Here is a 26,679-nt window from a genome sequence, read left to right as displayed (position 1 = left end):
AAAAAAAGGAAAACATAAACATCTTAAAGAAAAAGAGAGGGAGAGAGAAACTTGTAAAAAAAATTATGTGTTAGTAAACAGTGACAAACCACATGTAGCGTGACATTGTTTACCAACGCATGAAAAATGTAAAATAAAAAAAAAAACGTTGGCAGGGTCGGCTACACCATTAGGCAAATTAAATAGTTGCCTAAGGCTCTCAAATAATAATTGATAACAAATATTTATTCCCTAAAAAAAATAAATGGTTTTAATTATAGTCAATACTCTTAATTAAGGCCTCTAATTATAGTATACAAATAATTAAAGGCGAAAAAAAAAAAAAAATTATGCCCAAAACTTCTTGAAAATTGATACCATTAAACGATAATTAATTCAATAGCATTATGTTCAATTTGATAGCATTAAACACATTGTAAGAGAACGTTATTTCTTGTAAATGATGTATTATAAGATTATTCTTGTGGTTGTTTCTTCTAGAGGTCCCATTTGATTTTGATGTTGAATAATTTTTTTTTATATATAAAACTGCTTAAGAATCGTTTAAAAAGAAGATAGTATTAAAAATCAATAGCATTCAATTCGTAGCATTAAACCATTAAAATTTGATTTTAATACTATTCTATCCGCATATCTACTCCAACTTTGATTCTTGAAAAGCTCAAAGTTCAAAATGGAATATATATATATATATATATATATATATTAAATGTTCAAAAGACAAAAAGCCGACATTTTATTCGACTATTAATCACTCGATCTCTTTATAATTTTTTATGATTATACACTCCCATCCCACTCCTATTCCACCTTTATCTACGTGGACCAATAATGTTGTTAAAAAAATTAGGGTCCCACTACACTCTCTCTACTATCTCTTACATTATTGGTCTACGTAGACAAGAGTGAGATATGAGTGAAATGAGAGTATACAACAAAACATTTCTTTGATTGATTTTCCAACTCATAGTTCCTTAAAATCATTCCATAAATGATCGTGATAAAAAGGTTAGTGAATCTAAATTACCCAAAAACTCACACTTAGCCATTTGCATTAATGTTCTTGATTTGATTATTACCACAAAAAACCCTCTCTAGTAGCCTTAGGAAAATGATGATTTTTGTTTAGTGAGTAAACAGGAGGGCTGGCAAAACGGGTTCACGTATCGAGTTTGGGTCAACCCGTTTGACCTGCCAACCTTTTAAGGGTCAACCCTAATATGACCCGTTTAACTAAAAAGGTCAGATCCTTTCACCCTAACACCACCCACTTAAATAACGGGTTGACACGACGCGACTCATTTGTCCCATTTATTAAACGGGTCGTGTTGGGTTGACACGACTCGATATGACCCGTTTGATCCATTATATAATAAAGTCTGTAAAAATAAAAACACAAATATAAACTAAAAAAGTTATATTATTTGAATAATCATATTACTCCACAGTTAAAAGTATGAAACGTTGAGTTGTTTTATTGTTTATTGTTTTGGTTTAACTTCAAGTTCGAAAACTTGAAGGAAAAAAAAAAAACATTCGACTAACCTTTTTTTTTTTTTTGCTTTTTTGGTTCAAATTCTAACTCAATAAAAGAAAAAAGACTTGTTTTATCTTTTGTGAGATTTTTTTTTTCTTTATTTTAGTTTAGTCTATACTCTGTAGACAGTGAGAGAAAGAGAAAGGTAACATGATTGTTTAGGTTTACTTTTTAATGTTGAAAAATAAAATATTTAAATATATGGATTATACAGGTCGACCTGTGGGTAAAACGAGTTAAATCGTTTATTAAACAGGTCTAACGAGTCAACCATTTTTATGATCCGAATCCTTTTAAGCTTAATCTTAGCCCTTTAACTTCGTGTCGGATTCACAGGTCGTGGAAAAAATTGCTAGCCCTAGTAAACAGTGTTCACTCACCAAAAGAATAAAAAATAATAAAATTCTCTTATTTTTTTTTTTCTTTTTCACATTCAAAGCAAACGTTCATTTCCCTCTCTCTCTCTCTTCTTCTTTTTTATTTTTTTTATATATATCCTATCGTTTATTTATATTGAAAGCGTTTGACATTTTTTGAAAAAAGATAACCGTTAGAAAAGAAATAAAAAATATGACCGTTAGGATAAGACAAATATATCAAAAATATAACTGTTCGAACAAGAATATTCAGAAATATGGTAGGAAAAGATAAATTAACATTTAAAAATAAAAATGTTAAAGAAAAAAATAAAGAATTCTTTAAAAAAAAATATTTAAATGGAATTGTAAAAGTAAATAACTAAAATAATGAAGTGTGTATGCTTTAAAAAAATAATAGCTAAATTAATGAAAAGTAGTTTTTAACTATTTTAACAAATAAAATTTGATAAATCCACTAAAAATGATCTGCCTCTATGTTCATCGAGCCGCCCTTACCATTGGGATTCTACTCGGATCTTCTTCAACATTACGTCACTGTGGAACAAAGTTGGGTATTCTACGCAAGACAACGAAATATTCCCCTCGATCTATTCTGTAGGTACAATCATGTGGCCTCCAATCTGGCCGTTTGCGAATTCTCATTCCCACCATGTAAATAGTCTCTTCTTTTTTGTTTTCTGAGCAATCTGAATCGTCATCTGCCATCATAGATATTGTGCAAGTGATGTGTCAGACAGTGCACATTTGTTTCCATTACATACTTTTTTTAAAAAAAAATAAAAAATTAACAAGAAATAGGTTACATGGGAAGAAAATCATTTTCACTCCTGATTTGAAAGGAAAAGAGAATAAATTATCCTAAGACTGAAAAAAAAAGTGAACTCTCCAACAACAAACCCAACACAAAATAAATTAAACACATATTCAAGACTGTCTGAAACCCCAATTCAAGCACTGAAGAAGAAAGAAGTACTAACACGTATCCAGTTACAAAAATCTCCACTAAATGAATAGACCACATATAAGCAAGGAGACAGCAACCGATTGCCTACCTGAAGCTCCATGAAAATGACTCAACATGAATATATGTAAGGTCTTATCTTGATTTGTGTAAGCATTATAATTAAGTGCTTGTGCAACATTTTTTGCACCCAAAGGCAATCGACTATTATCATGTCACATGATTATTATCACGAACCTGCCTATGAACGTGGAATTATTTCACATTTTTTGGTGCACGCAATACATTCGTACGTCACCCTCCAAATCACACAAAAATCTTAATCATCGATATGATATATCCATTGGATCAGATCGATCTGAATAATTGATGAAATGGAAGCCTCTTGGAAACAATTAAGAATATTGTGGGTCATACTAAGAGAAGCATACAAAAGATTAACAACAACAGAATTGGATTAGAATTATATAAGTGTTCCTCCCAATCACATGGGATGTCCGACTCTTGCGATCAAATTATCAAGCCAAGGCCGAAATATACGTGCGTGGTAGGGTGTGACATTACTCCAAACCCTTAATTACCCAAAGAAAAGTTCAAACCAAATAACAAGATTAAAAAGTACCAGATTCATGCATGTGGTGATCACCATCAATTGAATTATCTTTCGAGCTAACCTCAACAAACATGGACTATTAACTGAGGGGAGTGGGATGGATTTATAATTTTAAAAGAAAGATGCCTTTGTATTGGTTATTATTTGATTAGGATAGGTGTACGTTATTTGTTTGCACATGCACTTCTATATCAGACAGAATTTTCTTTCAAATTGGGTTAAAAAAACTACGTGTCTGTTAGCATGTAATCATAAGCATATATTTTTTAAATAGCAAGTACATACATGTTTTTTTAATCGAATTTTCTCCAACTTTTTTTAATGTTATTAAAAATGCATATACTTTTTTTATATACATGTTTAAGGAACATATGACAATTTTAAAGACGGGGTTAAAAGAAATTCTTCCAACTCAATTTGAAAGAAATATGTCAGCACGTTAATATACACACAAAGCATATATGCAGAAACAACTTAGACGGCACACGTGCCTCCCACACTCAAGTTGGATTTTTTTTAATTAGCTGTATTAATTTCTCTTCTTGTGAATGCACTTCAAGTCTTCAACACTATGCACTAATTCAGTATCAGCTGGCAGGTAATACGTAGCGATGCTACGGGCCAAGAATTGATAAGAGATTAATAATAGGAAAAACAGTGCCTCGTGCATGCATTTAACGCTTTCTGTTTTTTAGGTAATTGGAGTTGATTTAACACTTGTTCCTTTAGGTTCCTTGTGGTACCAATTGGTAGGTAAAACCTACATGGGCCGAGAATGACAGAAGAATAACAGGAAAAATTATTCCCGGTAATTGGAATTGGATAAAAAAATTTTACAAATCGTTTCGTAAAAAATTTTTTATGACTTATATATAAGATTGACATGTGTTTTTTGGCATGTGAGAATCACATGTTATTTTAATAGCATGTACTTCTTAAATGCTTTTTTAATAACATTAATAAAACAATATGTACTTCTCACATGCTTAAAGGATATATGCCATTTTTATATGTGAGTTGTAAAAAATTTTCTACAAATTAATTTGTAAAAAATTTATGTTCATTGGAATTAGTCTAAAATAATATTATTTAGTAATTCATCCAAATATATATATATATATATATATATATATATATATATATATATATATATATATTATTAAGTAGATTCTTATGCTGATTATTACAAGTTGATAATATGTTGGTAAAAATCAATTTTTAAATCTATACTTATAAAAACAAAAAATCAATAACTAATTTTTATTGTCACGTCATTTCAATTACATGCTAAAAGTCTATTAAATAGCATTACTTTTTTTTTTTTAAACATTATTCTTTTGGTACCGGCAATGAAATGAACAGATATGCTACAACCAATAACAACTGATGGACAAAGATTTTGGCTGATGTGACGTGTTTTAATTAACTTTTTTTTTTTTTCAGATAACTGAGATGAGAAGTCCGTTAAAAAACGCTATGTCAACCAATGTAAAATGAAGCCAGTCTGGCAGTCTAACTTGGAAGCAAGGTATCCTAGTACTCTGAGCGTGAGACCCTCTGACAATGTAACAGTTAGCAATAATAGAGCTCGGTAGAGCACCCAGAACTCTTGAAATTTGAAGGATATAAAACATAATTAATTTTAAGTCATAGACTTGAAGCATTAGCAGCAAATACCTTAAAATATGTTGTCTTCCCTAAATATAAGAAAATTTTCAAAAAAATACACACGCACATACTCACACAAAAAGGTACATGCAGATGCAGTAGATACCTTACAAGTTTTAGGCGTGTAGAAGTGGTTGCAGTTATTTACTCCTAACTACAACCACAACGATTAGGCCGGTTAGCGGTTAACCGTAACTAGTGATTATACGGTTATTGGAAGCAGGTTATTAACCTCTAATCACTTTTTAAGTAATGGGCCATTTTACGCATCTTTTAGCAATTTCTTATTCTATCAAGTTTGATTAGGTGCCTCGTTGTAAGATCATTTAACTTTCTCACTAAAGTCATACACCAGATGAGTATGATAATAATCAACAACCCACAGGCAATGATGCAATGGTCGAAGAAACCATTCTGTTGCCCACCAAAACTCCCAACAAAATTACATTCCCATCAAATTCAATCACCAAACCCAAATCTTGATAGAATTACAGGCATGATTAACTCTTGGACTTTCAAAAAACTTTTTTTTGCGGGTCGGTTACAGTTGCTGTCCTCTGTGCTTTTCAGTCTCCAAGTATACTGGTCGAGTATCTTTATCCTTCCTAAGAAGGTTCTCAAGGATATAAGCCAAGTTTTTAACCGGTTTCTTTGGAATGGTGGGGTTGAGGATAATGCAAAGGCAAAAGTGGCTTGGAAGGATGTTTGTTTTCCTAAGAAGGAGGGAGGTTTGGGATTGAAAGACTTGGAGTCTTGGAACACCTCGTCAATTATGAGACATATATGGGTGATGTTTGCTCGGTCTGGCTCTTTGTGGTTGGCTTGGGTGCAAGCCTATTTGTTAAAGGGGAAGAGTTTCTGGAATGTTTCTACCCCTCAAAATGGTTCATGGTGCTGGAGAAAGCTCCTCAAATTTCGACATTTGGCCAGAGGTTTGATCCGATTTGAGGTGGGTACTAGAGAAAATATCCATTTATGGATGGATAACTGGCATCCTCCTGGTGCCTTGGTGGAGAAGTTTGGCTTCAAAATTGTGTATGATTCTTGCAGCAATTTGGAGGCCAAATTAAGTTCTATCTTGAAGGATGGAATATGGTGCTGGAGACTGGCTCGCTCTGAAGATCTTGTAGAAATTCAAACTAAACTTCCAGAAGTGGACTTGGGTATTGTTGATTCTCCTGTTTGGACCATCTCCCGTTCTGGTGTTTATGTTAGTGCAGATACATGGAACCACTTCCGAATTAAGAGAAGCTGTGTCAACTGGTGACCTTTGGTTTGGCACTCTTACTCCATCCATAAGCAGGTTTTTATTCTTTGGTTGGTGTTTAAGAATAGACTTACAACTGGAAATCGAATGCTTGCATGGGGGTATAAGGGCGACACTGCTTGTGTATTTTGTCGGAATGGTACAGAGAGTAGAATCACCTATTTTTTGGTTGTGGGTTTTGTTCTCGCTTATGGCGAACTTGTATGGAACGGTGTAATATACCAAATCCTCCAAATGATTAGGAGGATATTCTTGAGGAAGGGTGTCGAAGTTGGAAGACGAAGGCCATGAGAGGGGTTATTTGTCGGTTGGTGCTGAGTGCCACAATTATGAAATTTGGAAGGCTCGTAATGCTATTCGGCATGGAGGACAGATCAAAACTGAAGAACAGATGTTGAAATCTATCATCTGGAAAGTCTGGTATAGAGTTTCGGGGAAGAGAAATTTTAAGAAGAATCTGAAAAATATTAGTTTGTGTTTGAACTGGAACATTGATGTTAATGTTTTGGTTTAATCAGGTTGTTAGTTGGTAGATGAGTTTACAGAAGTTTCCTCTGTTTTGTTTGTGGTTTAATTGGTTTTGTGGCGTTTGTACAGTACTATTCTTTTTGTTAATATCAATTTCTACTTATTCATAAAAAAATAAAAAATAAAAAAATAAAAAAAAATCACCAAACCCAAATCCTTCAAAGAGAAAGTAAAGCAAAATTTGGCCGTCTGCAATTCGCAATGTTCTTGCTGTGGCCGGCCCAGAGATGTGCCAGAACGGTGTCAGAAGTACACTAGCTCCACCATCCACTTGAAAAATTGCCATGTCAATTAAGCACTTTGAACGTCATGTTAATTCGGAGCAGCCACCTGCTCCACATACCGCCAGGGCATTTTAAAAGAAAAAATCATTAACATTATAACATAATGCCCGACCATTAATGTCAAAATAAAATGAACCAAATGATTCTAGCAATTCATATTAAAAACAACAATTACCTTGGCCATTGCTATGGTCCCACGGGTATACATATGTTTTAATTATTATTATTATTATTAGTTTATTTTTAATATATGTAATATATAAATTATAAACCGGTTATCTAGTTATTAATCGCTTTCATTAATCTCTAAAACCGCTAACCGCAATCTATCTAGACGGTTTTGCGATTAGTAGTTAGCGATTAGCGATTATTAACATTTAATAATCGTCCTGCTTGTACACCACGAATAAGTTCCCTAAACCTTTGGGTAGCTACAGTGTTACCGATTACATTGGGTAGCACTATAGCTACTAAAGGTGTATAAGCGGGGCGATTATTAATCGCTAATAACCACTAATCACATAACCACTTAGGTCGGTTGCTATCATATCTAAAAGTCTCATGATCCCTGAGATTCCACATTTTTCTTGAGTAGCAAAGAATTAAAGTTTTGCCCTAAAGACAGGGAGTGGCCATAATCTTCAAGTAAGTGTTTCTGCTTTACAGTTTAATTTCAAAATAGCATTGTTCTTCACCTATTCTTCATAAATTTCAATCTTCGCTTAAAAAATTTATTTTCCATTGTGCAAACATGTTTTTGTAAACCAATTCCAAACACTCAGGACACCAATGACGCGATATTGTCCCACCCATCTACACTAAGACTTTGCCCTACATGACCGAATCCAACACGATTAGATAAACAGGTTAATACCCTAAACTCGAACACAACACGTTTATGAGTTGGGTAACCCAACACAACAGGGCCGACTTGTTTAGCTAACAGGTCTTGTCGAGTTGACCCAACCCGGCCGACCCAATCAATTTTTTTTTTTTCTTTGTATTTGATTTTGTTTTTATCAGCTTGAAGGTCAATTGATTGTGTCGTAGGTTTGTGGACTAAAGTGATCTTATGATAATCGTCAATTAGCATATGGCAGCAACGATATTAGAGTATGTAATGACATTTCTTTTTTTTCTTTCTTTTATTTCTTTGGTCCAATTGTTTGTATTTCACATATATTTTGTTCATTCTTTCTGCGTTCTTTACTGACATTTCATCTCACATAAGTGTAGTTTTTGTTTGGAATCAAAATTCAACCCATCCGATGTTTAGATACTCGAAGCAAACGCAGCAGTAAAAGCAATTGCGGGTTGAAGTAGTCTTATAACGATTTTTTGTTTTTTAGGAAGAAAAAAAAAAAGGATTGACGGGTCAACCCACGGGTCAAGTGGGTTGACCTGTTTGACACAATTATAAACATGTTATAAACAGGTTAACTCATTTATGACCCAATCTTGATTAATATAAACTCAAACCCTATAACTTTGTACTGGATTCGTGGATCGTATAAAAATTTGTCAATCCTAATCATGAGCCCCTCATAGCATATGTCATAAGCCAAATCTTACAAAGGCAAAAGGCACATAATTTTCCATAACATTTGGCAACTCTACGTTTGTTGGGAAAATATCCCGACCCACCAAGATGGGCCAAGCCCAATATCAACCAAGCTCAGAGGAAAGTCATCAAATGGATCAGATCAGTTGGGCCAATCAACAAATAGGCCCAAAAGCTAATGACGGCTAATTGCCAAGCCGCATCCCTCTAGAGTCGGTAAAAGACCGACTCTCTGATTATTACGACATGCACTCCACGTCTGACTCTTCGATTATTATGGCACGCACCCCACAATCTGAGTTAGTTGAAGACCAACTCCCGGATTACTGTGGCACGTACTCCATGACTCCACGATCCGGGATTTCAACAAATGCTCTAAGCCCGATACGTGGCCCGGCCAAATGGAAAGAATACTACTCTTGTTACTCCGCCTATAAATACCTCATTAATACAAAGGTATGCGGGATCGATTCTTTTTGATTCGAGAAATACATATACTCGAGAAAATACTGACTTAAGCATCGCAATGGAATTGTCGGGTTTTCCCGACGCAGCTTCATTTTTTACAGGTTAAGGACTCTTGCAAATTGACAAGTCACCAAACCGAAATCTGTTCTAACAACGGTCTAAGGAGAATGAATGAAATTCAACTAAAATGAAGTTTTGATTAATTTTAAGGGTTAAATACATATTTGCCCTCTGTGCTTTACGACCTTTATTTTTTGCCCCTTCAGTTTCACTCTTTATCAATTTTGGTACCTGTGGTATATAAAAAGACGGAAATGGTACCTCCGTCTGATTTCCCGTCCAAAACTAACGTCCAATCACGTCATTGGGTACCTAAAAATTTGAAGCGCAGAACCCAATTCTTTACACATCGTTTTCAACAACATCCAGACAACAACATGATAGAAAATGCCGTGGGTGGACGTTAGTTTTGGACGGAAAATCAGACGGAGGTACCATTTCCGTCTTTTCATATACCACAGGTACCAAAATTGATAAAAAGTGAAACTGAAGGGGCAAAAAATTAAGGTCGTAAAGCATAGGAGGCAAATATGTATTTAACCCTAATTTTAATTTGTCAAATACATTATTCTGAAAATTAAAAAGCAAAGTATGGCGTTATATTGTACGAAGTAGATGATTACTCGCTCTCAGACTTTTTAATTCATTTTTCATTAAGATTCCAGTCCCATATACATTTAATGACAAATTTTTCTAAATTGAACTTTGGATTATTAGATTAGATTAAGAGTAAAGAACAAAGAGTTTTATAACTCGAGACATCTTGTCCACGTTGAAGCGAGAAGTGTGCGCATGTCAATCCATGAGGATGTTAGTTTCGTATTTGGGAATAAGTGCATGTTCATACAAAAATATTTTATGTACTGGTTTTTATGAACTTCTACAAACTATTCACTAAGAGAGACGAGTAACATTTAAACTATTAAAAAATGTGTGAAACACATACTAAAAAAAATAAAAATAAAAAGAGTTTTTCTGACATGTTAAAAACGTGTTACTTTGAAAAGACGGTTTGTAAAATATTTATGTCCTTAATTAAAAAGCCCATACGAGGAGATTTCAATAGGGAAAATGTAAAACAATGGAACGTCACGCTTGTATGATTTCCTATACATCTCTAAGCATCTACAACAGAATAGGTAAATGATTCATAATAGTTAAATTTGATTATTATGAGCCTTTTTCTTCTCCAACAGAATAAATATAATAATTTTTTTTCTTCTACACACTAAATAGGCTCTTCTGCCTATTCGCTATTCACTCTACAAAGAGTTTTTTTATTATTTTTGTTCTCTTTCATTTTTTTTCTCTTTCTCTCTCCCTCCTTATTCCTTTCACACTTTTTCCTATACAAAATAATATTTAAATATAAATAAAGAGTAAAATAGAGAATAAACAACAGAGACTATAAAATAAAAGTAATTAAAATAAAAAATTATACTTTTTCAATTGCAGATGTTCTTATATGGTAAAATAAGCTAAAAGCATGTGTACCAATGACTCCCCCGTTGCAGGACAATGATCACCACTACTCTTCAATATTGGTTTTTAGAATTTCAAAGCATTAATTGGTTTTTATTTTTATTTTTATTTTTTTTCTTTTCTTTAATGATGGCAGTTGATATATACAACTTCAAAGTTTTCATTTTAAGGCAACGTTAATGATTAGTACTCATAACTCAGTGCATTGAGAAAAGATAAGATGTATGCATTGAGATTAACATAAACATTAGGATTATCTCATAATTAAAAAGATCACGTATATATGGCCGGACTTGTAATCACTTTTATTTGTGATTGCTTCAAAAGTTTTTCAGTTTGTGCTTTTAAATATCTTCCATGTTATACCCCCCTCATCACAACAAGTGGAGACTGTTTCTAGAGAGAGAGAGAGAGAGAGAGAGAGAGAGATGAGAGAGATTCCATCCAGCCAAAAAGAGTAGACCAATGATTGGTCTTTTTCTTCCCACTGTTGCCTTCTTTATCCACCACTCCAGCTTGTATCCTTGGAAAGAGAGGCACATGTACAGAGTATAGCAGCAATAAAGTCGATAATGAGCAAGTTCCGAGTAAAAACACCTTAACCAATTAAATGAGTCGGTTATGATTGACACATATAATTTTATACATGTGTTTTTATACGAAATATTAAAGATGATAATTTTCGATATAATCAACGAACTTGACACAAACTTAATACAAAATATTAAGGAAAATAACCTCCGATGACGACAGTTCTTCCTGATGCCAACTCTGTGTTTTCTGTTTTGTTGTTTTCTATTTTTTGTAATTTAGTTTGAAAGTCTATTTGTTAAATTTTAAATATTACTGAACTGTTTTATGGCTTGTTGGCTCGGATCAGCCATCTTTTCTTTGTTAGTGGAGTGTTATTGTTAAAGAGTGGCTCAAATGTCTGTTTCTGTAATATTTAGAATTTGTAGACAACACGCGGTCAAAAAATTTTATGGCTTAGTGTGCCCAGCGTCTTTGTACCTTTATTCACTGTAATGACCTACGGGCTCTTCTAGTAATGCAAGGTAGCTCCGATTACCCATTCAAAAAAAAACACACAAAATATCCAATCTGTTTAATTAAATATCATCTTATAATTATGTATCAATACGACCGAAATTTAATACCCAAATACGAATTGTGAAATGTGGTGTCAGAGTCACCCTCCTCGTGGCCTAGTTAACAAAAAGTAATGCCCCTCACAAGAGGTTGTATGGCAGAACCCAACCTCCCCATGTTACAAGTTTGCCTTTATCCGTCCTCACATTTCCCCTTTATAAAACCCCACATACCTCATCCCCTCCTTCATTCCCTTCCTTCCATCTTTGTGCCATTTCTGAAAAGTCTTCTTGCAAATTAAACTAAACGTATTTGCCAACTTCTCTGTGCCCACATAAAATGTGCTCTAAGGCCACGGTGACCATTGGCATTGATGTCGTCCCAACCCCCACGGTGGCTCGAATTAATGGTAGACCCGTCCTTCAACCGACTTCCAATCGCGTGCCAAGCCTAGAACGGCGTAATTCACTGAAGAAAGTAGCCCCAACATCTTCCCCTCCGCCGCCACCTCCACCGCCAATTTCTCCCAAGTCGTTAAAATCACCGAGACCGCCCGCAGTAAAGCGAGGGAACGACAATGGTGGGTTGAATTTGAGTGCAGAGAAGATTGTCATTCCGAAAAGTAGCACCAAAACCCCGAGTTTAGAGAGGAAGAAGTCGAAAAGTTTCAAGGGTACTTGTGGCGATCATGGAGCTGTGAGTTGTGGCGGGGTTTCTCCTCCTGTGGAGGCGTCCTTCAGTTACTCTTCGTCTTTGATCACTGAGGCGCCAGGAAGCATAGCTGCGGTGAGGAGGGAGCATATGGCGCTGCAACAAGCGCAAAGAAAGATGCGAATTGCCCATTATGGAAGGTCAAAGTCTGCCAAGTTTGAGAATGTTGTTCCGTTTGATTCTTCCATTAACATCACAACAAAGACCGCTGAAGAAGAAAAGAGATGCAGTTTTATCACACCCAATTCAGGTATGTAATGTTTTGTGTCTAATATTCTTTTAATTAATGTTATTTTCAACATGAAATGGGTTTGTGCTGATCAATGTCTTCTTCTTTTCATGCGTAGATCCCATCTATGTTGCTTACCATGATCAAGAATGGGGAGTTCCTGTCCATGATGACAAGTAAGCTAGGCTTTCTGTTTCTCTTCTCGATCTCTCTCATTCACACATATGTTAAATCACTAATTATTCTAAAAAATTTAAGCTGTCTCATTCCTATCAATACTTTAACATTCACTTTCGCGTGTGCTCGAACACTTTTTTAATAGGTGAAACCCAATGTGTAAAATATTTAATATAAATGAAATGAATTGTAGAGTCAGAGTTAAAACTCTGATACCATGTTGAATCACGTACACATGTATGGATGCTTAATCAAACGGATAATATGATTAGTTAATTTCCTATTTCTTATCTTCCATGCAGGATGTTGTTTGAATTGCTGGTCTTAAGTGGTGCTCAGGTTGGTTCAGATTGGACCTCAATCTTGAAGAAACGGGAAGATTTCAGGTTGGGTTTTGGTTTCGTTTCCCAGCTAACAAACGCATGGACTTAATTGATTTATCCAATTCTCTCATGAGATTAATTAACGTACGTACGTATACGAAAACTTTCATTTTTCAGGAATGCATTTTCAGGATTTGATGCAGAAACTGTTGCCAACTTCCCTGATAAACAAATGATGTCAATTAGTTCAGAATATGGGATTGATATAAGCCGAGTTAGGGGCGTTGTGGACAACTCTAACCGAATTCTGGAGGTAACTAATTAAAGCATCATATCTCGTTCTAGCAAAAATGAAAAAAGAAAAGCATCCACAAACTGTTGTTTATTTGTCCTTTATGATCACTCTTTCCTATCTCTTCTGTTCCTTCTTTTTATGACCAATTTTGCCTAATTTAGGTGAATTTTCTCAAATGCCATATATCTACCACATATATATAACTCGATTGTCAACAACTTATGAGTCTTTTCTCTTTTCCTCTCCTTGGGAATACATAACTTGGTTGACAAGCAAGCAAGTTCCAACCGGTCTGATTTTAATTAACAGCAGGCCCTACATGATGGACTGTAAATCATTATACGAACTGATGAGAAATTTTATTTGTCGTCTTATAATCTTTGAGGTTGCTAAATATAATGTTTTGTTGTCGTGCAAATTGTGCCATTGCAGATTAAGAGGGAGTTCGGATCATTTGACAAATATATATGGGGCTTCGTCAATCACAAGCCAATCTCCACTCAATACAAGATGGGCCACAAAATCCCGGTGAAGACATCAAAATCAGAGAGCATTAGCAAAGACATGGTCAGGAGGGGTTTAAGGTTCGTCGGTCCGACCGTGGTTCATTCGTTTATGCAAGCCGCAGGCCTGACCAACGACCACTTGATCATTTGCCACAGGCACCTACAATGTTCCTTAATGGCAGCCCGCCGTCAAACCACAGAGCCGGCTCTATAGACTCAAATGACACCAAAGAATAACGAAAAACATAACCCAAAAAGTGCTCAAAGTATGCAAAGATCGAGCATAGTTTGCTAACTATATATTTTACTGTTAATGGTTGTGTACAATATTATATATAGGCATGTGAGATCGACGCTGTGAAATTTTTAATGACAGTGAGTGAGTTTTGTGTTTGAATTGAAATAGATATGGTTAGATCATGAGATTGATTATTAGGGAGTAGAAAGGTAGGAAATGGTGGTGGTGCAAAGGTGGGAGCTAGGCGTAGCCAGACAGGCAGCATGTGCATGTGCGATTGGGAGGCAATGGCATGTGCGATGTCAGTCTGCTTTTTATTCCATGTGACCCATCAGACTTCGCATTATTTGGTTTCCTTTAACAGCCTGTGTGGGATACTTGTAGCGGGAAAGTAGGACCATCCATCTACCTTTCCTTCTTGCTCTCTTGCTTTCTTTTATCGAGTTGTACTTTGATTTCTAACCTTTTGGCTTGGGGGAATATTATACCTAAATGTATCTTGGGTTTGGTGTGGTTTTCTGAGTGCTATTTAATTAATTGATACGTTTGTCATGTGCTTGTGTGTACTGTTTGCTTACTTGTATATACTTTTTAAGATGTTAATTAACTAGGAAAAGATCATTAAGTATCTCTTTCATGTGCCCACTTTCTTTTTGATCATATATATAAATATTCCCCTCCCTTTCTCCCTCCCCTTTCCCAATGTTATAGAAGCAAGCATAACCTTTGAGGGGCATTTAACAAAATGGCTTACACGCGGTGTGTTGTGTACCTAACAAGTTATTATACACCGAATAGCTTAGGGAAAAAAAAAAGTTGTGCACTCAAATATAAGGGAGGAAAAATATCAAGTTCTTAACATGAATTTTAAAACATTTCGTTCATATTTCCTTCAATTTGCTAATAAAATCTAAGTGAAAATATAAATATATTCCCAAAGAAGAATATTTATCAAAACAACAAAAAGGAAATTGCAAAAAAATAAAGGGTTGATGGCAGTTCGTTGGTGGGCTCCCCCCTAGTGTGTGTTAGTGCTGGCTCATCCACTAGGCAAGTTAGGCAGCGCCCAAAGACATGTTTTTAATCTAATCATAATCTAAAACGATTTTTTCTCAGTAGAATAAGGCCCTAATGACAAGCCCCCAAAGATATTAAGATAGGTTTGTTTGAAAAAAAAAGAAAAAAAAAAAAAAGGCCAAATTTTGAAAAAAATAAAAGAAGCATGATTTTTTCTTTGGAGACTCTCTAACTTCAATTGAAAAATAAATAGTAAGAGGCCCAAAAACACAACAATTAATACCAACAAAAAGCAACAGAATTTTATTCTTACTTATCAAAAAAAAATTAAGACCAACAAAAAAATAGTTCATTTTCTCTCTTATTATGAGACTCTCGAACTCCCACATAGAATAGAAAAAAAAAAAAAAAAAAAAAAAAAATAAATAAATAAATAAATAAATAAATAAATAAATAAATAAAAAGCATACACAACTCTTATAAAATGCTCTACAATTTTCTCTAGCAACCATGAGGTAGGAGGCCAAGGCCACCGCTAGGAGCTTGTCTGCTTGACCACTTGCCAGCTCTCACCTCCGGCCTCTCTGCCTCTCCCTCTAGTAATCTCTCATACCCATGACCCAAGATAAAAATAACGACCACTAAGACACTAACCACTGTGATGGGTAATCAAAGTTGCTACCTCTTTTTTCTTTTTTGTACAGACTGCTTAGAGTTCGACTATGATGTTTTGTAGTCAAACATAAACGTGAAGGCTATAGAAAATATAAGACAAAAATGTAATTTTACCTTCTTTTTTTCAACAAAGAACATGTGGTTGTACGTTGAACAAGTACATTTCCTTTGTTGTTATTATTATTATTTTTGTTTCGGTCATTGTAATTGTAATTTTGGCTTTACCCTCTCTTTTTTTTTTTTTTTTCCCCTCTTATTTCATGTTACGTTTTTGTAAACAAAAACTAACTACCGTCCAAAAAAATAAAAACAAAAACTTGAGTTGATCAACTTTGTTGTGGCTCCCAATTTTGAATAAGCATGAAAAAATCCTTAACAATCAAAAAGAAAATACTAAAACTTAAATTAATAAGCTAATACTAGGCATATGAAATGATATTAGTAAATTGTTATGTTATATAATTAGTCAATGGTTACTAATTATTAAGGAAATTTGTCTTTGCTCACGTAGATTGAGAGAATAGATGATCTTTTTTTGTAAGGGGAAACTAAAAGGTACGGTCTTCAGTAATTAAATCAGGTCTTATTATTCTTTTTATTATAGTTTTATATCATAGATGATGCTTTTTTATTTACAAATAATTTTTTTATTATAAATGTTGTTAGAAATATGCATTTGGATATATAAAAAAAAGTTTAAAAAAGAGAAGAATAAAACATTAATTGAAACTCAAAGAAAAAAAAAAATTATATAGATTTGCTATGAGCAATATAAAACATTGAATCTTAAAGGAGATAAGAATAATTTTTAAATTAAAATATAATACAAAAATTAAAATAAATTATATTATTTAATATTTAAATATAAAAAGGCCTCATTTAAAATTCTCGTCTTAGGCCCCAAAATATATCGAGTCAGCCCCGGTGTCTGTGCATGGGTCGCTATACCGCCCTCAAAATTAATTAACTTATAATTAAGGGAAAAATACAATTCTACGCCTCAAACTATTAGTCATTCTCTGGATAGCCCTCTGAACTATCAAGACTTGGACTTTGGCCCCCTAAACTACCAAAACCTTTGAAAAATGCCTCTTTTTAACGAAATATGCTCATAATACCATTGCCACGTATCATGTTTCAATTAAAAAAATTAAAAAAAAAAAAAAAAAAAAAAAACTAAAATTTTCTTTTTTTATTTTTAAAAAAATATTGTGATCAACTAGAGGACATACTACTTATTTCTAGCATTGTCGTTGAATACGATGCACGCCTGCAGCTCGGTGAACTCATCACCGCCTCTTCGAACGTTGACATGGCTAATTTCCTATTATTCGATGTCTATGATATTGATCTTTCGAAGGTTATGAATGATTCCAATATGAATTTTGTTTTGTTACAAACAACGAGCAAGTCTATCATTGTTGTGGAAGACCTCGATCGGTTTTTTACGGAGAAATCAACGACCGTGAGCTTGTTCGTCGATGTTCATATCCATTTTTCTCGCTGTGATTTTTTAACATTCAAAACATTAGCTAATAGCTACCTGGGGCTCAAGGATCACAAGTTTTTCTCTCAAGTGGAGGATATTTTCCAGAACAAGGCGAGCTTGAGCTCGGCCAAAATCAGCGAGTTGATGATTGCGAACCGAAACTTGTCGAGTCAAGCTATAAAATCGGTCATCATGGCGTTGCAAATGAATGGTGACTGGAGAGGTGTCGGGAAGATTGGGTCGCGGTTAGAAAATAACGCCACCCCAAACACCCATCTTTTTTTAAAAAAAAATAAAAATAACAATAAAATTTTCGTTTTTTTTTTTTTTTTACTTTTTTAATTTTTTTTTTGAATTTTTTAATTAAAAAATGACATGTGGCAAGGGTATTATGGGGATATTTTGCCAAAATGATCATTTTTCAAAGGTTTTTGGTAGTTTTGGGGGCTAGAGTTCAAGTTTTGGTAGTTCGGAGGACTATTCGGAGAATGACTGGTAGTTTGGAGGGCTAAATTGTATTTTTTTCCTATAATTAACTGAAAGTGTCTAATTAAACAATAATTGAGATTAAAGCAACGGAAATTTACTTTTTCTTTATAACTATCAACATTAATCATTACAACACTAAGTAATTATCACTTTATATTGTAATCATTACATAATATTTATCACTGCCCCAAAGTAGGTCTAAGTTATATCTTAATATACGAGATCATCTTCAATCATTAAGTCTATAACTTCACCCAAAAGTAGTAATTACCATGAGTGGTCTATGAGATTCCATAATGAGTCCTCAAGTGCTATAGGGTCGATAGTATCACGTCAAGTAGTCACATCTACCTTGAGGTCTCCCTTGCTCAAATCTTCGTGTCAACTTCTCTATAAAACAAGTGGGAAAAAAAATGAAACGGTAAGTCCATGACTTAGCGAGTCGATCATGTGTGGAACCTAATTATACAATGAACCCAATCATTGAGAAACATAGAAATAAAATCACACATGCACTAGTATACATAATATAATTATATTAAAAGTAATAACTTCATCACTTTGGCCTATCTATGCCTTTAACTCCTTCGTAGTAGGGTTTGCCCGTCCAAAATGACATTTGATACAACCCTGGTGCCTTTGACGAGGTACATAGCTAGTCATCCCCTAGTTGATCAACCGAGTTTGACTTCGGGTGATCCACTCAACAAGTGATGTCGCAGGGCGTGACCCCCACCTTGTAAGTGGTTGCATCGGTCACAAAACACTCGGATCCAAAATAAAACTCACTCCTCACAAAAACTGGGTCATAGGGCCAGTTTGTATGGTTTTGAATGAACATGTTACACATTTTCTTTCACAATAAGTTTCACATTATTTAACAAAGGTGGTCATGTCATATAAACACATTATCATTCCATTTTCCATGTGTGTAAAATAGTAATGTGAGAGTCATACACTCATTTATTTCAAAAATCATTTAAATTACTAAAAATTCAGGCTCTCAACATTGAATTATAAAATATTTCATGACACTACAAAGATGTAAACTTTATATCAAAATAGGCACGCTAAAAAATCGTTGTTTAGAGTCTCAAGTGAGTTTCTCACCATGGTTGTAAAAGTCCTCCAGAAACTCTCCCTCGAACATCTCGGTTCCTTCGTCTACAAGATACCTTATTATTAGTTGGGTTTCTTAAGATGTAACCTTAATCTAGCAATACAATTTTTTATACTACCTCGTATCGATAGAACCGTACAAGCTTGTGTGTCGTTCAATCAATAGGCAATATTATGTCAGTACCTGAACACTGTTCGATCGGTCAACATCGTTAGAAAGGTAGTCGACCATCGACCGATCGGTATTGAATAGTGTTAGATCTGTACAATGTTCAGCGTCTCCTACCCCCGAAAAAATTCTTTCTTTCTTTTTTCTACCTAGAGGGCTTTCTACGTCTCTAAGACTTCGAAAGACTCACCATTTCTCATGTTAAACATTGTCTGAGGCCCAAAGTCGAAGTCTTTTTACAATTTAAGCATAAAGCTCCCAAATTTTTATTTCACCAAAAGCTCTATATGGCAACCTAGATCCACAACTCACAAAGCCTAAGGCTTGACTTTGGTCCAAATACTATTATGTGTGACATTACAACATCATCAGAGATGAGATCTAGCAACGGATATATATATGGCAACCTAGATCCACAACTCACAAAGCCTAAGGCTTGACTTTGGTCCAAATACTATTATGTGTGACATTACAACATCATCAGAGATGAGATCTAGCAACGGATATATATATATATATATATATCTTAGGAACCAATAACACATCAGAGCTTACTAAAATACTTCTAAATAATATAATATGCTTTTCTCACATAATAAATATATACTAAATTAGTAAAATATATGCCACATACGGCACTATTACTATATACAAAGTACCAATTATAGTATAATCAATATTACATATCAAAGGAAATGTATAAGGATAGATTCTACTAGAGATATAAAAAAAGGATGGACTAAACAAGGCAGTTCAATACACAAAAGAGACGGTAGTTAGCCTCGTCTACACTCATTAGCATACGGATCCTAGTAATCTTGGTACTCCTCATCCTCAGCTCCTGTACATTCATCTAAAAGATTGTGGATAATACCACAATTTCATATACACATAAGTAAGCCAATTATTTTTATAATATAATGAATTACTGATTTATTTAGAAATATACAATGCAGTAGTATGATGACAGTTTTATATGCACAGTTTTAATTATTTTCTTTTTGCTCACTCGTTTTAGGGCCATTAGGTCTCTATTCGTTTTAGCGGCTATTTACTTGAGCATAGACTCCCTTACCATGTTTTATTTGTACTAGTAGCGACGACTTGCTAACGACTTTCCAACTTTTATCGTTTGTGGCACATGTAGCAACAACTTTTCTGGTCCGTTGGTGATAAGTCTTGAATTATTCGATTCAAGACCCCTTAACTTGCATTTGTTATACCTAGTTCTTGTTGTATATATAACGTTTTGTTTAGTTTATTGTTTTGTCTTATTTTCAAGTCTTAATTGAAATCTAATTCAAAACACTTGAATTAGACCTAAAAATACATCAAGGGCAATTTGGTCATTTCCAGAGTTCGAGGTTGATCCTGAAAAGATGAAAAATCGTCCAAGGCATTTAGATCGATCTATTATTTGTACAGCTAATAAATCGATCTATCGACTTTGTGTCGACTCAACTTCGATCGATCCAGATGCGATCGATCAATTCTCAGAGCACAAAATTTTCGATCGATCGACTTCGCATCTTCCAGAAGGTCAAGATATTTCCAAATTTTTGTACAATCCAAATTAAAAGTTGGGTTTAATGGACAGAAATGGACGGCGACCAGCTTTGTTTGTGCGACTCCCTTACCATGTTTTATTTGTACTAGTAGCGACGACTTGCTAACGACTTTCCAACTTTTATCGTTTGTGGCACATGTAGCAACAACTTTTCTGGTCCGTTGGTGATAAGTCTTGAATTATTCGATTCAAGACCCCTTAACTTGCATTTGTTATACCTAGTTCTTGTTGTATATATAACGTTTTGTTGTAGTTTATTGTTTTGTCTTATTTTCAAGTCTTAATTGAAATCTAATTCAAAACACTTGAATTAGACCTAAAAATACATCAAGGGCAATTTGGTCATTTCCAGAGTTCGAGGTTGATCCTGAAAAGATGAAAAATCGTCCAAGGCATTTAGATCGATCTATTATTTGTACAGCTAATAAATCGATCGATCGACTTTGTGTCGACTCAACTTCGATCGATCCAGATGCGATCGATCAATTCTCAGAGCACAAAATTTTCGATCGATCGACTTCGCATCTTCCAGAAGGTCAAGATATTTCCAAATTTTTGTACAATCCAAATTAAAAGTTGGGTTTAATGGACAGAAATGGACGGCGACCAGCTCTGTTTGTGCGGCTAGAATTGATCCTTGATGAGTCCCTTGTATATTAAATCTCTATATATATGAGATTAGGGTTTTAGGTTAAGGGATACATCTTTTGGGTTTTGTTCGGATTTTCTCAGGTGTATCACTTTAATTTTTCATGTTTTAGTTTACTTTGATGCACGATTTCTGAGCTTAATTCCAGAGAGCAATTTCTTCTTCTTTTTCCTCTTTGTTCTTCATGTTCTAGCTTAGGTTTTTCTCCCTTTTTGTAATCCGAATTTCATAGTTTTAATATAGTTGTTTTTGATTCATTTCTTTCTTGTTTCTTTACTGCTTTCCTTTAAATTCATGCTTAGATTAGATTCAATTCATGTCTAGCTAAATTAGTTCTTAGGGTTTGATCAAAATCCAATCCAAAAAGCATGAAGTGTTTTTGATGTTCTTAGGATTTTTCTTGAGATGTTTGATGATTGTTAAGGGCTAGAGGATATCAAAACCCATGATAAAAGGTTTTGTTATCAAGATTCCAATCTATTTATTCATGAAAAATAGTTAACTTGTCTATGAGTTTTCTTAGATTTCTTGAGTAAAATCAACATTCTTAGAAATAAGAATGATGTCTTTTGCAATGGTTCTATATGACTTGATGTATGATTACCTATTAGAGTCACCTTATAGGGTATGCTAGGGAACACCGATCGTTTCATATCTTTGGTAGTGTAGAATGTCTTTCTATTATAGTTTAATCTTTACATGGAATAGACCGGTGTGAAACTAGACACCTTATGATTGTGGCCTAGTTAGGGTTTCGTATATCTTGTATACTTATTAGGATGTGTTGTAGAGTAGTAAGCTAGGGAGCATTAATCACTCCACACCTTTCGTAGTGTAAATATTTTTCAATTATAGACTAATCTTTACGTAAAGTAGATTAATGTAAAACTAGGTGCTTTATAACTGCGTCTTAACGAAAGTGTTTTCACGTCGAGGTCGTCGTAATGGTTGATGCCCATTAGGCGCTCATATCATGCATGTTAGGAAGATCCATATAGACTTTAAGCATTTCATTGGTTGAGGATTGGACAAGATCAATACCCTAAGTTTTCTCTTAGTTTGTTTTCATTTTCCGCTTTCATTTCTTCACTTTATTGTTGTAGCTTCAATTCTACAACCCTTTATTTAATTTTTCCCCTTAAGTTAAGTTAGATACGTTCCTTTAGATATCCTATTACGCAAAACAACCAATAATCTCTGTGGTTCGATCACCCTTACTATAGTACAATCGATACGTACTATTGCGAGTGGTAAACTTATAAATTTAAAATCTACGTAGCCGCTTGGCGCGCTACCAGTTGGTAGCAACGACTTTTCAACTTTTTATTTATTATTGTTTCTAGCATAGACAGCACCAACTTACCCAGCCATTGGCAGCACCGACTTATCAACTTATTATTAGCATATTTATTAATTACAATAATATGCAATATGCAATGTTCTATTCACACACATACATTTAAACAAATCTGCAGTTATTATGTTATAAGAAATCAGTATCACTCTCAATAAGTAATTTATACTTACAGTTCTTTTCTGCTTTCTGGGAATATTCATACAAATGATCACCACAACACAATTGTGTACATGTGATAGTTAGCACAAATAACTAAAACCTATTTTAACATTATTATTGCTCCTGACTTCTAAACCAACTTAACTTAATTTCCTAATATTGCTTAAACATTATGACAGCATATAAAATATGTCCATTGCATAATCACATATTTTTACATATGCATTATTTATGGCATTAAATTATTTATTGCCTTAAATATTTATACATCAAAACAGACATCATAATAGCATTAATATGCTAAAAGTATAATTTTTTTTTTTTTTATAAAAATAAATATAACAGTTCTATTAATATAATTAATAGTCATAGTATAATATAAAACATGAGAGCGGCCTAATGACCTCATCGTAAAATAATTCTTATTTTATTCTTTCATAAAATTGGGCAGAGTAACGGTGCTTTTATAACACCTTTTAAAACTTTGGGCAGTGCAACGATAGTTTAATAAAATATTACATTCTATTCAAGTGTTATAATGGTGCATTTATTAATTAAATACTCCGCTTTAAAAATATCTGTTTAAAGACAGCATCAAATATTAGATAACCTAATCACTTATAAATCATAATAATATAAATCAAGCTTAAGAAACTTACCAAAAATCACAAGTGAGATATTTTTAAAACACACATCACAGGTTTGGCCGAGAGAGAGATTGTTCTATTTCCTTTTCTTTTATTTCTTATTCTTTCTTTTCTGTTCTAGGTGCAGTTGACACCCACACACATAGAGAGATTAACAGAGAGTTAGAGAGAGAGAGACGGAGTTTATTTTCTTTCCTTTAAGGACTGTTTGGCCGAGTGTGTGAGAGATAGAGAGTTCACTTCTTCTACTACTTTTCTGCTACTGGCTGTGGGGTTTCAAAAGAAAGAAGAGAGGAGTTGCTGGTTTATAAGAAACAAATGGTGTTTTTACTGTAATTCAAAAGAGAGAAAAAGGGAGAGAAAGCTTGCTCTTCTTGTTTTCTTTATGTTTAAAGAAGAAGAAGCTATAGGGATGAACTTACCCAGAGTTTATGCCACTGTCCAGAAGAAGAGAACCAAAGAGAAAAGAGAGGAACATCGAGAGTTCCTGTTGGGAGAGAGAACTAGAGAAAGAAGAAGAAAGAAGGGAATGGTGCATGAAACGTGAATGGGAGCTTCTCAATTTATAGTTGCTTGGATGCCCGGATGACTCCATTGTGATCTAATCCAACAGTTGGGAAAATGCAACTTGGGTTGCGAGTTGTAAAATATTTTTTATAAAATAGCAGAGACAAGTGTTCAGTGCGATGGAGTTTGCATTCTGAAGAGTTATGGCAATCGATCGGCTGATGTTGGCAATCGAGCGTCATGTCAATTGATCATCAAACAACGGGGATTAAGCTGTAGTTCGATCGATCGCCTATTTATGGGGATCAATCGCCCTCGCATTTTATCCTATTTCTGATTTCCTATAGTTTTACGGTCTTGTTGGTTTATTCAATCAATTAGAATTATATATATAATATGTTTCCATCTGAATGGCGAGACTCTAGTCAAAAGCTGGGGAACTTGGTTGCGTGCGGATGATTTGCAATTCCGACGAAGTAGTTTCTATTCGGGGGGTCCAAAGTCCTCAGTATCGGTGACAACATATATGAAGGCGGTGTTTTTGGGGAGGCTAGTCCTCCTCCACCTGCAGACCACAATGGAATTACTCTTCGGGTGTGGGGGAAAGGATTGTCTTATTCAACTGCCCATCCACTATCCCCGTATAATTCTCATGTTGGTGCAAACATGGAGAAAATGGATGGAGGCACGTCCACTTTTTTTTTTTCCTCCTCTAGGGTTGGTTAATTCTCATGATATGGCTAACGTGGTGTCAGTTCAGGGGGTCACGTCCTTGGTAGGGCATGGGGGTCGTGTCAAAGTGGCTGACTTGCCTCCCCTGGCTTCTAGTAATTGTGGGAAGTTAGTTTTGTTGGATGAAAAGGTGGCGGATATCTCAAAGGATAATGGGCACGACCATGCTCCCAGGGTATTGCCACGGCATGCATCTCCCTCACGTTCGCCCTTCCTTTGCATGCCACGGGTAATGGGTCCCTTCCAACCAGTCCTCAGGTTCCAGGTATCCACCAGGAGGTTGGTTTGCTTGGGCAGGCACTGCCGGACCACCAGCTACCTCTGCCTATCCCCTCTTTTGTGTTTGGACACTCTGGTGATACTGTTTTGCAGTATACATCAAAAAAATCATCCTCCACTACCTAGAAGAGGAAGGCCTGAGGTATTGTAGGGAAGTCTACCATTATTTCCACGAGTAAGAGAAAGGATGACGAGTTCGGTTTATCCCGATTGCCTAGTGAAAGGGCAGACCAGAAGAAGAGTAAAATCAAAGGCAAGAACACTGATAAGTTGGCACTGGCAGAGGCTGATATTCAGCCCTACCTGCCACAATGAGTTGCCTAAGTTGGAACTGTTGTGGCTTGGGACAGCCTCGGTTAGTTCAAGACCTTCACAAGTTGGTGAAGGAACAAAAGCCTGGCTTTGTGTTTCTTATGGAAACACTTAACACGAAGAAAACAATGGAAAGTATTCGATGTCACCTTGGGTTTGAAGGTTTGTTTGTTGTGAATCCTATAGGTAGAAGTGGAGGATTAGCCTTGTTATGGAAGGATGTCTAGTGCCTCGAAATTTTCAATTACTTTCAGTCTCATATTCATGCGGTGGTGAGAGATGGCGATGGGGTTCCCCAATGGCAATTCACAGGGTTCTATGGTCGACTGGATAGTGCTCTTCGGTGCGAATCTTGGGTTCTTCTAAATCATTTGAAGACTTTCCTTTTATTACCATGGCTTTGTGTAGGGGACTTTAATGAAATTGTGGAGCAATCGGAGAAGGAGGGGGCTGCCATGCGTCGAGAATCCCAAATGAGGGGGTTTAGAGATGCTTTGGAGACGTGATTTGAGTGACTTGGGGTATATTGGCCTTTAGTTCATATGGTGCAATCATAGAATGGATGATTCTTTTACAAAGGAGCGGCTGGACCGGGGTGTGGCAAATCGTGATTGGTGTTATCGGTTCCCTGCTGTGGAAGTTATTATTTTGGCTGCATGCACGTCGAACCATCACCCCATTCTTGTTTCATTCAATGAGTTTTCAGATGAAAGGGGTTTCTTTTAAACATGGTTTTAAGTTTGAAGCGGGTTGGGCCAAAGATGAAGAGTACCATGGATTGATTCAATCAGCTTGGGATTCGGGTTTTGGTGACAGCAATCCAGTTTTGGATGTGCAATAGAAACTCATGGCATGTCAACAACATCTTACTAGTTGGAGTAGACGGAAGTTTGGGAAGACAGCAGAGGTGTTAAAACAGAAAAAGGTTGAACTGCTAGAACTCCAAAAGTGTGCTAGTCCTTCCCTTGATGCAGGTATTAAGCAACTCTAAAAAGAAATAGAGGAAATTCTGGAAAGGGAGGATATGAGGTGGAAGCAACGGGCCAAGCAAAATTGTTGTACGCAGGGAGATAGAAATACAAAATTCTTCCACTCTTAGGCAAACAAACGACGGAAAACAAATGGCATTTGGCGT

The 26,679-nt window shown here is 35.0% G+C and overlaps 1 protein-coding gene across 1 annotated transcript; it reads left to right on the top strand.

Moving 5' to 3' along the window:
* Positions 1 to 12,098: 12,098 nt before the first annotated feature.
* Positions 12,099 to 15,008, top strand: LOC133865260 (uncharacterized). Its single transcript, XM_062301633.1, has 5 exons — positions 12,099 to 12,859; positions 12,957 to 13,014; positions 13,318 to 13,401; positions 13,516 to 13,651; positions 14,066 to 15,008. Exons 1-5 carry the CDS (start codon positions 12,238 to 12,240, stop codon positions 14,351 to 14,353), a joined length of 1,188 nt encoding a protein of 395 aa, XP_062157617.1. The 5' UTR covers positions 12,099 to 12,237; the 3' UTR covers positions 14,354 to 15,008.
* The last annotated feature ends 11,671 nt before the right edge of the window (positions 15,009 to 26,679 follow it).

This window comes from Alnus glutinosa, chromosome 4 (genome assembly GCF_958979055.1).
Source record: "Alnus glutinosa chromosome 4, dhAlnGlut1.1, whole genome shotgun sequence".
Classification (NCBI taxonomy): Eukaryota; Viridiplantae; Streptophyta; class Magnoliopsida; order Fagales; family Betulaceae; genus Alnus; species Alnus glutinosa.
This window is presented reverse-complemented; position numbering and strand designations above follow the sequence as displayed.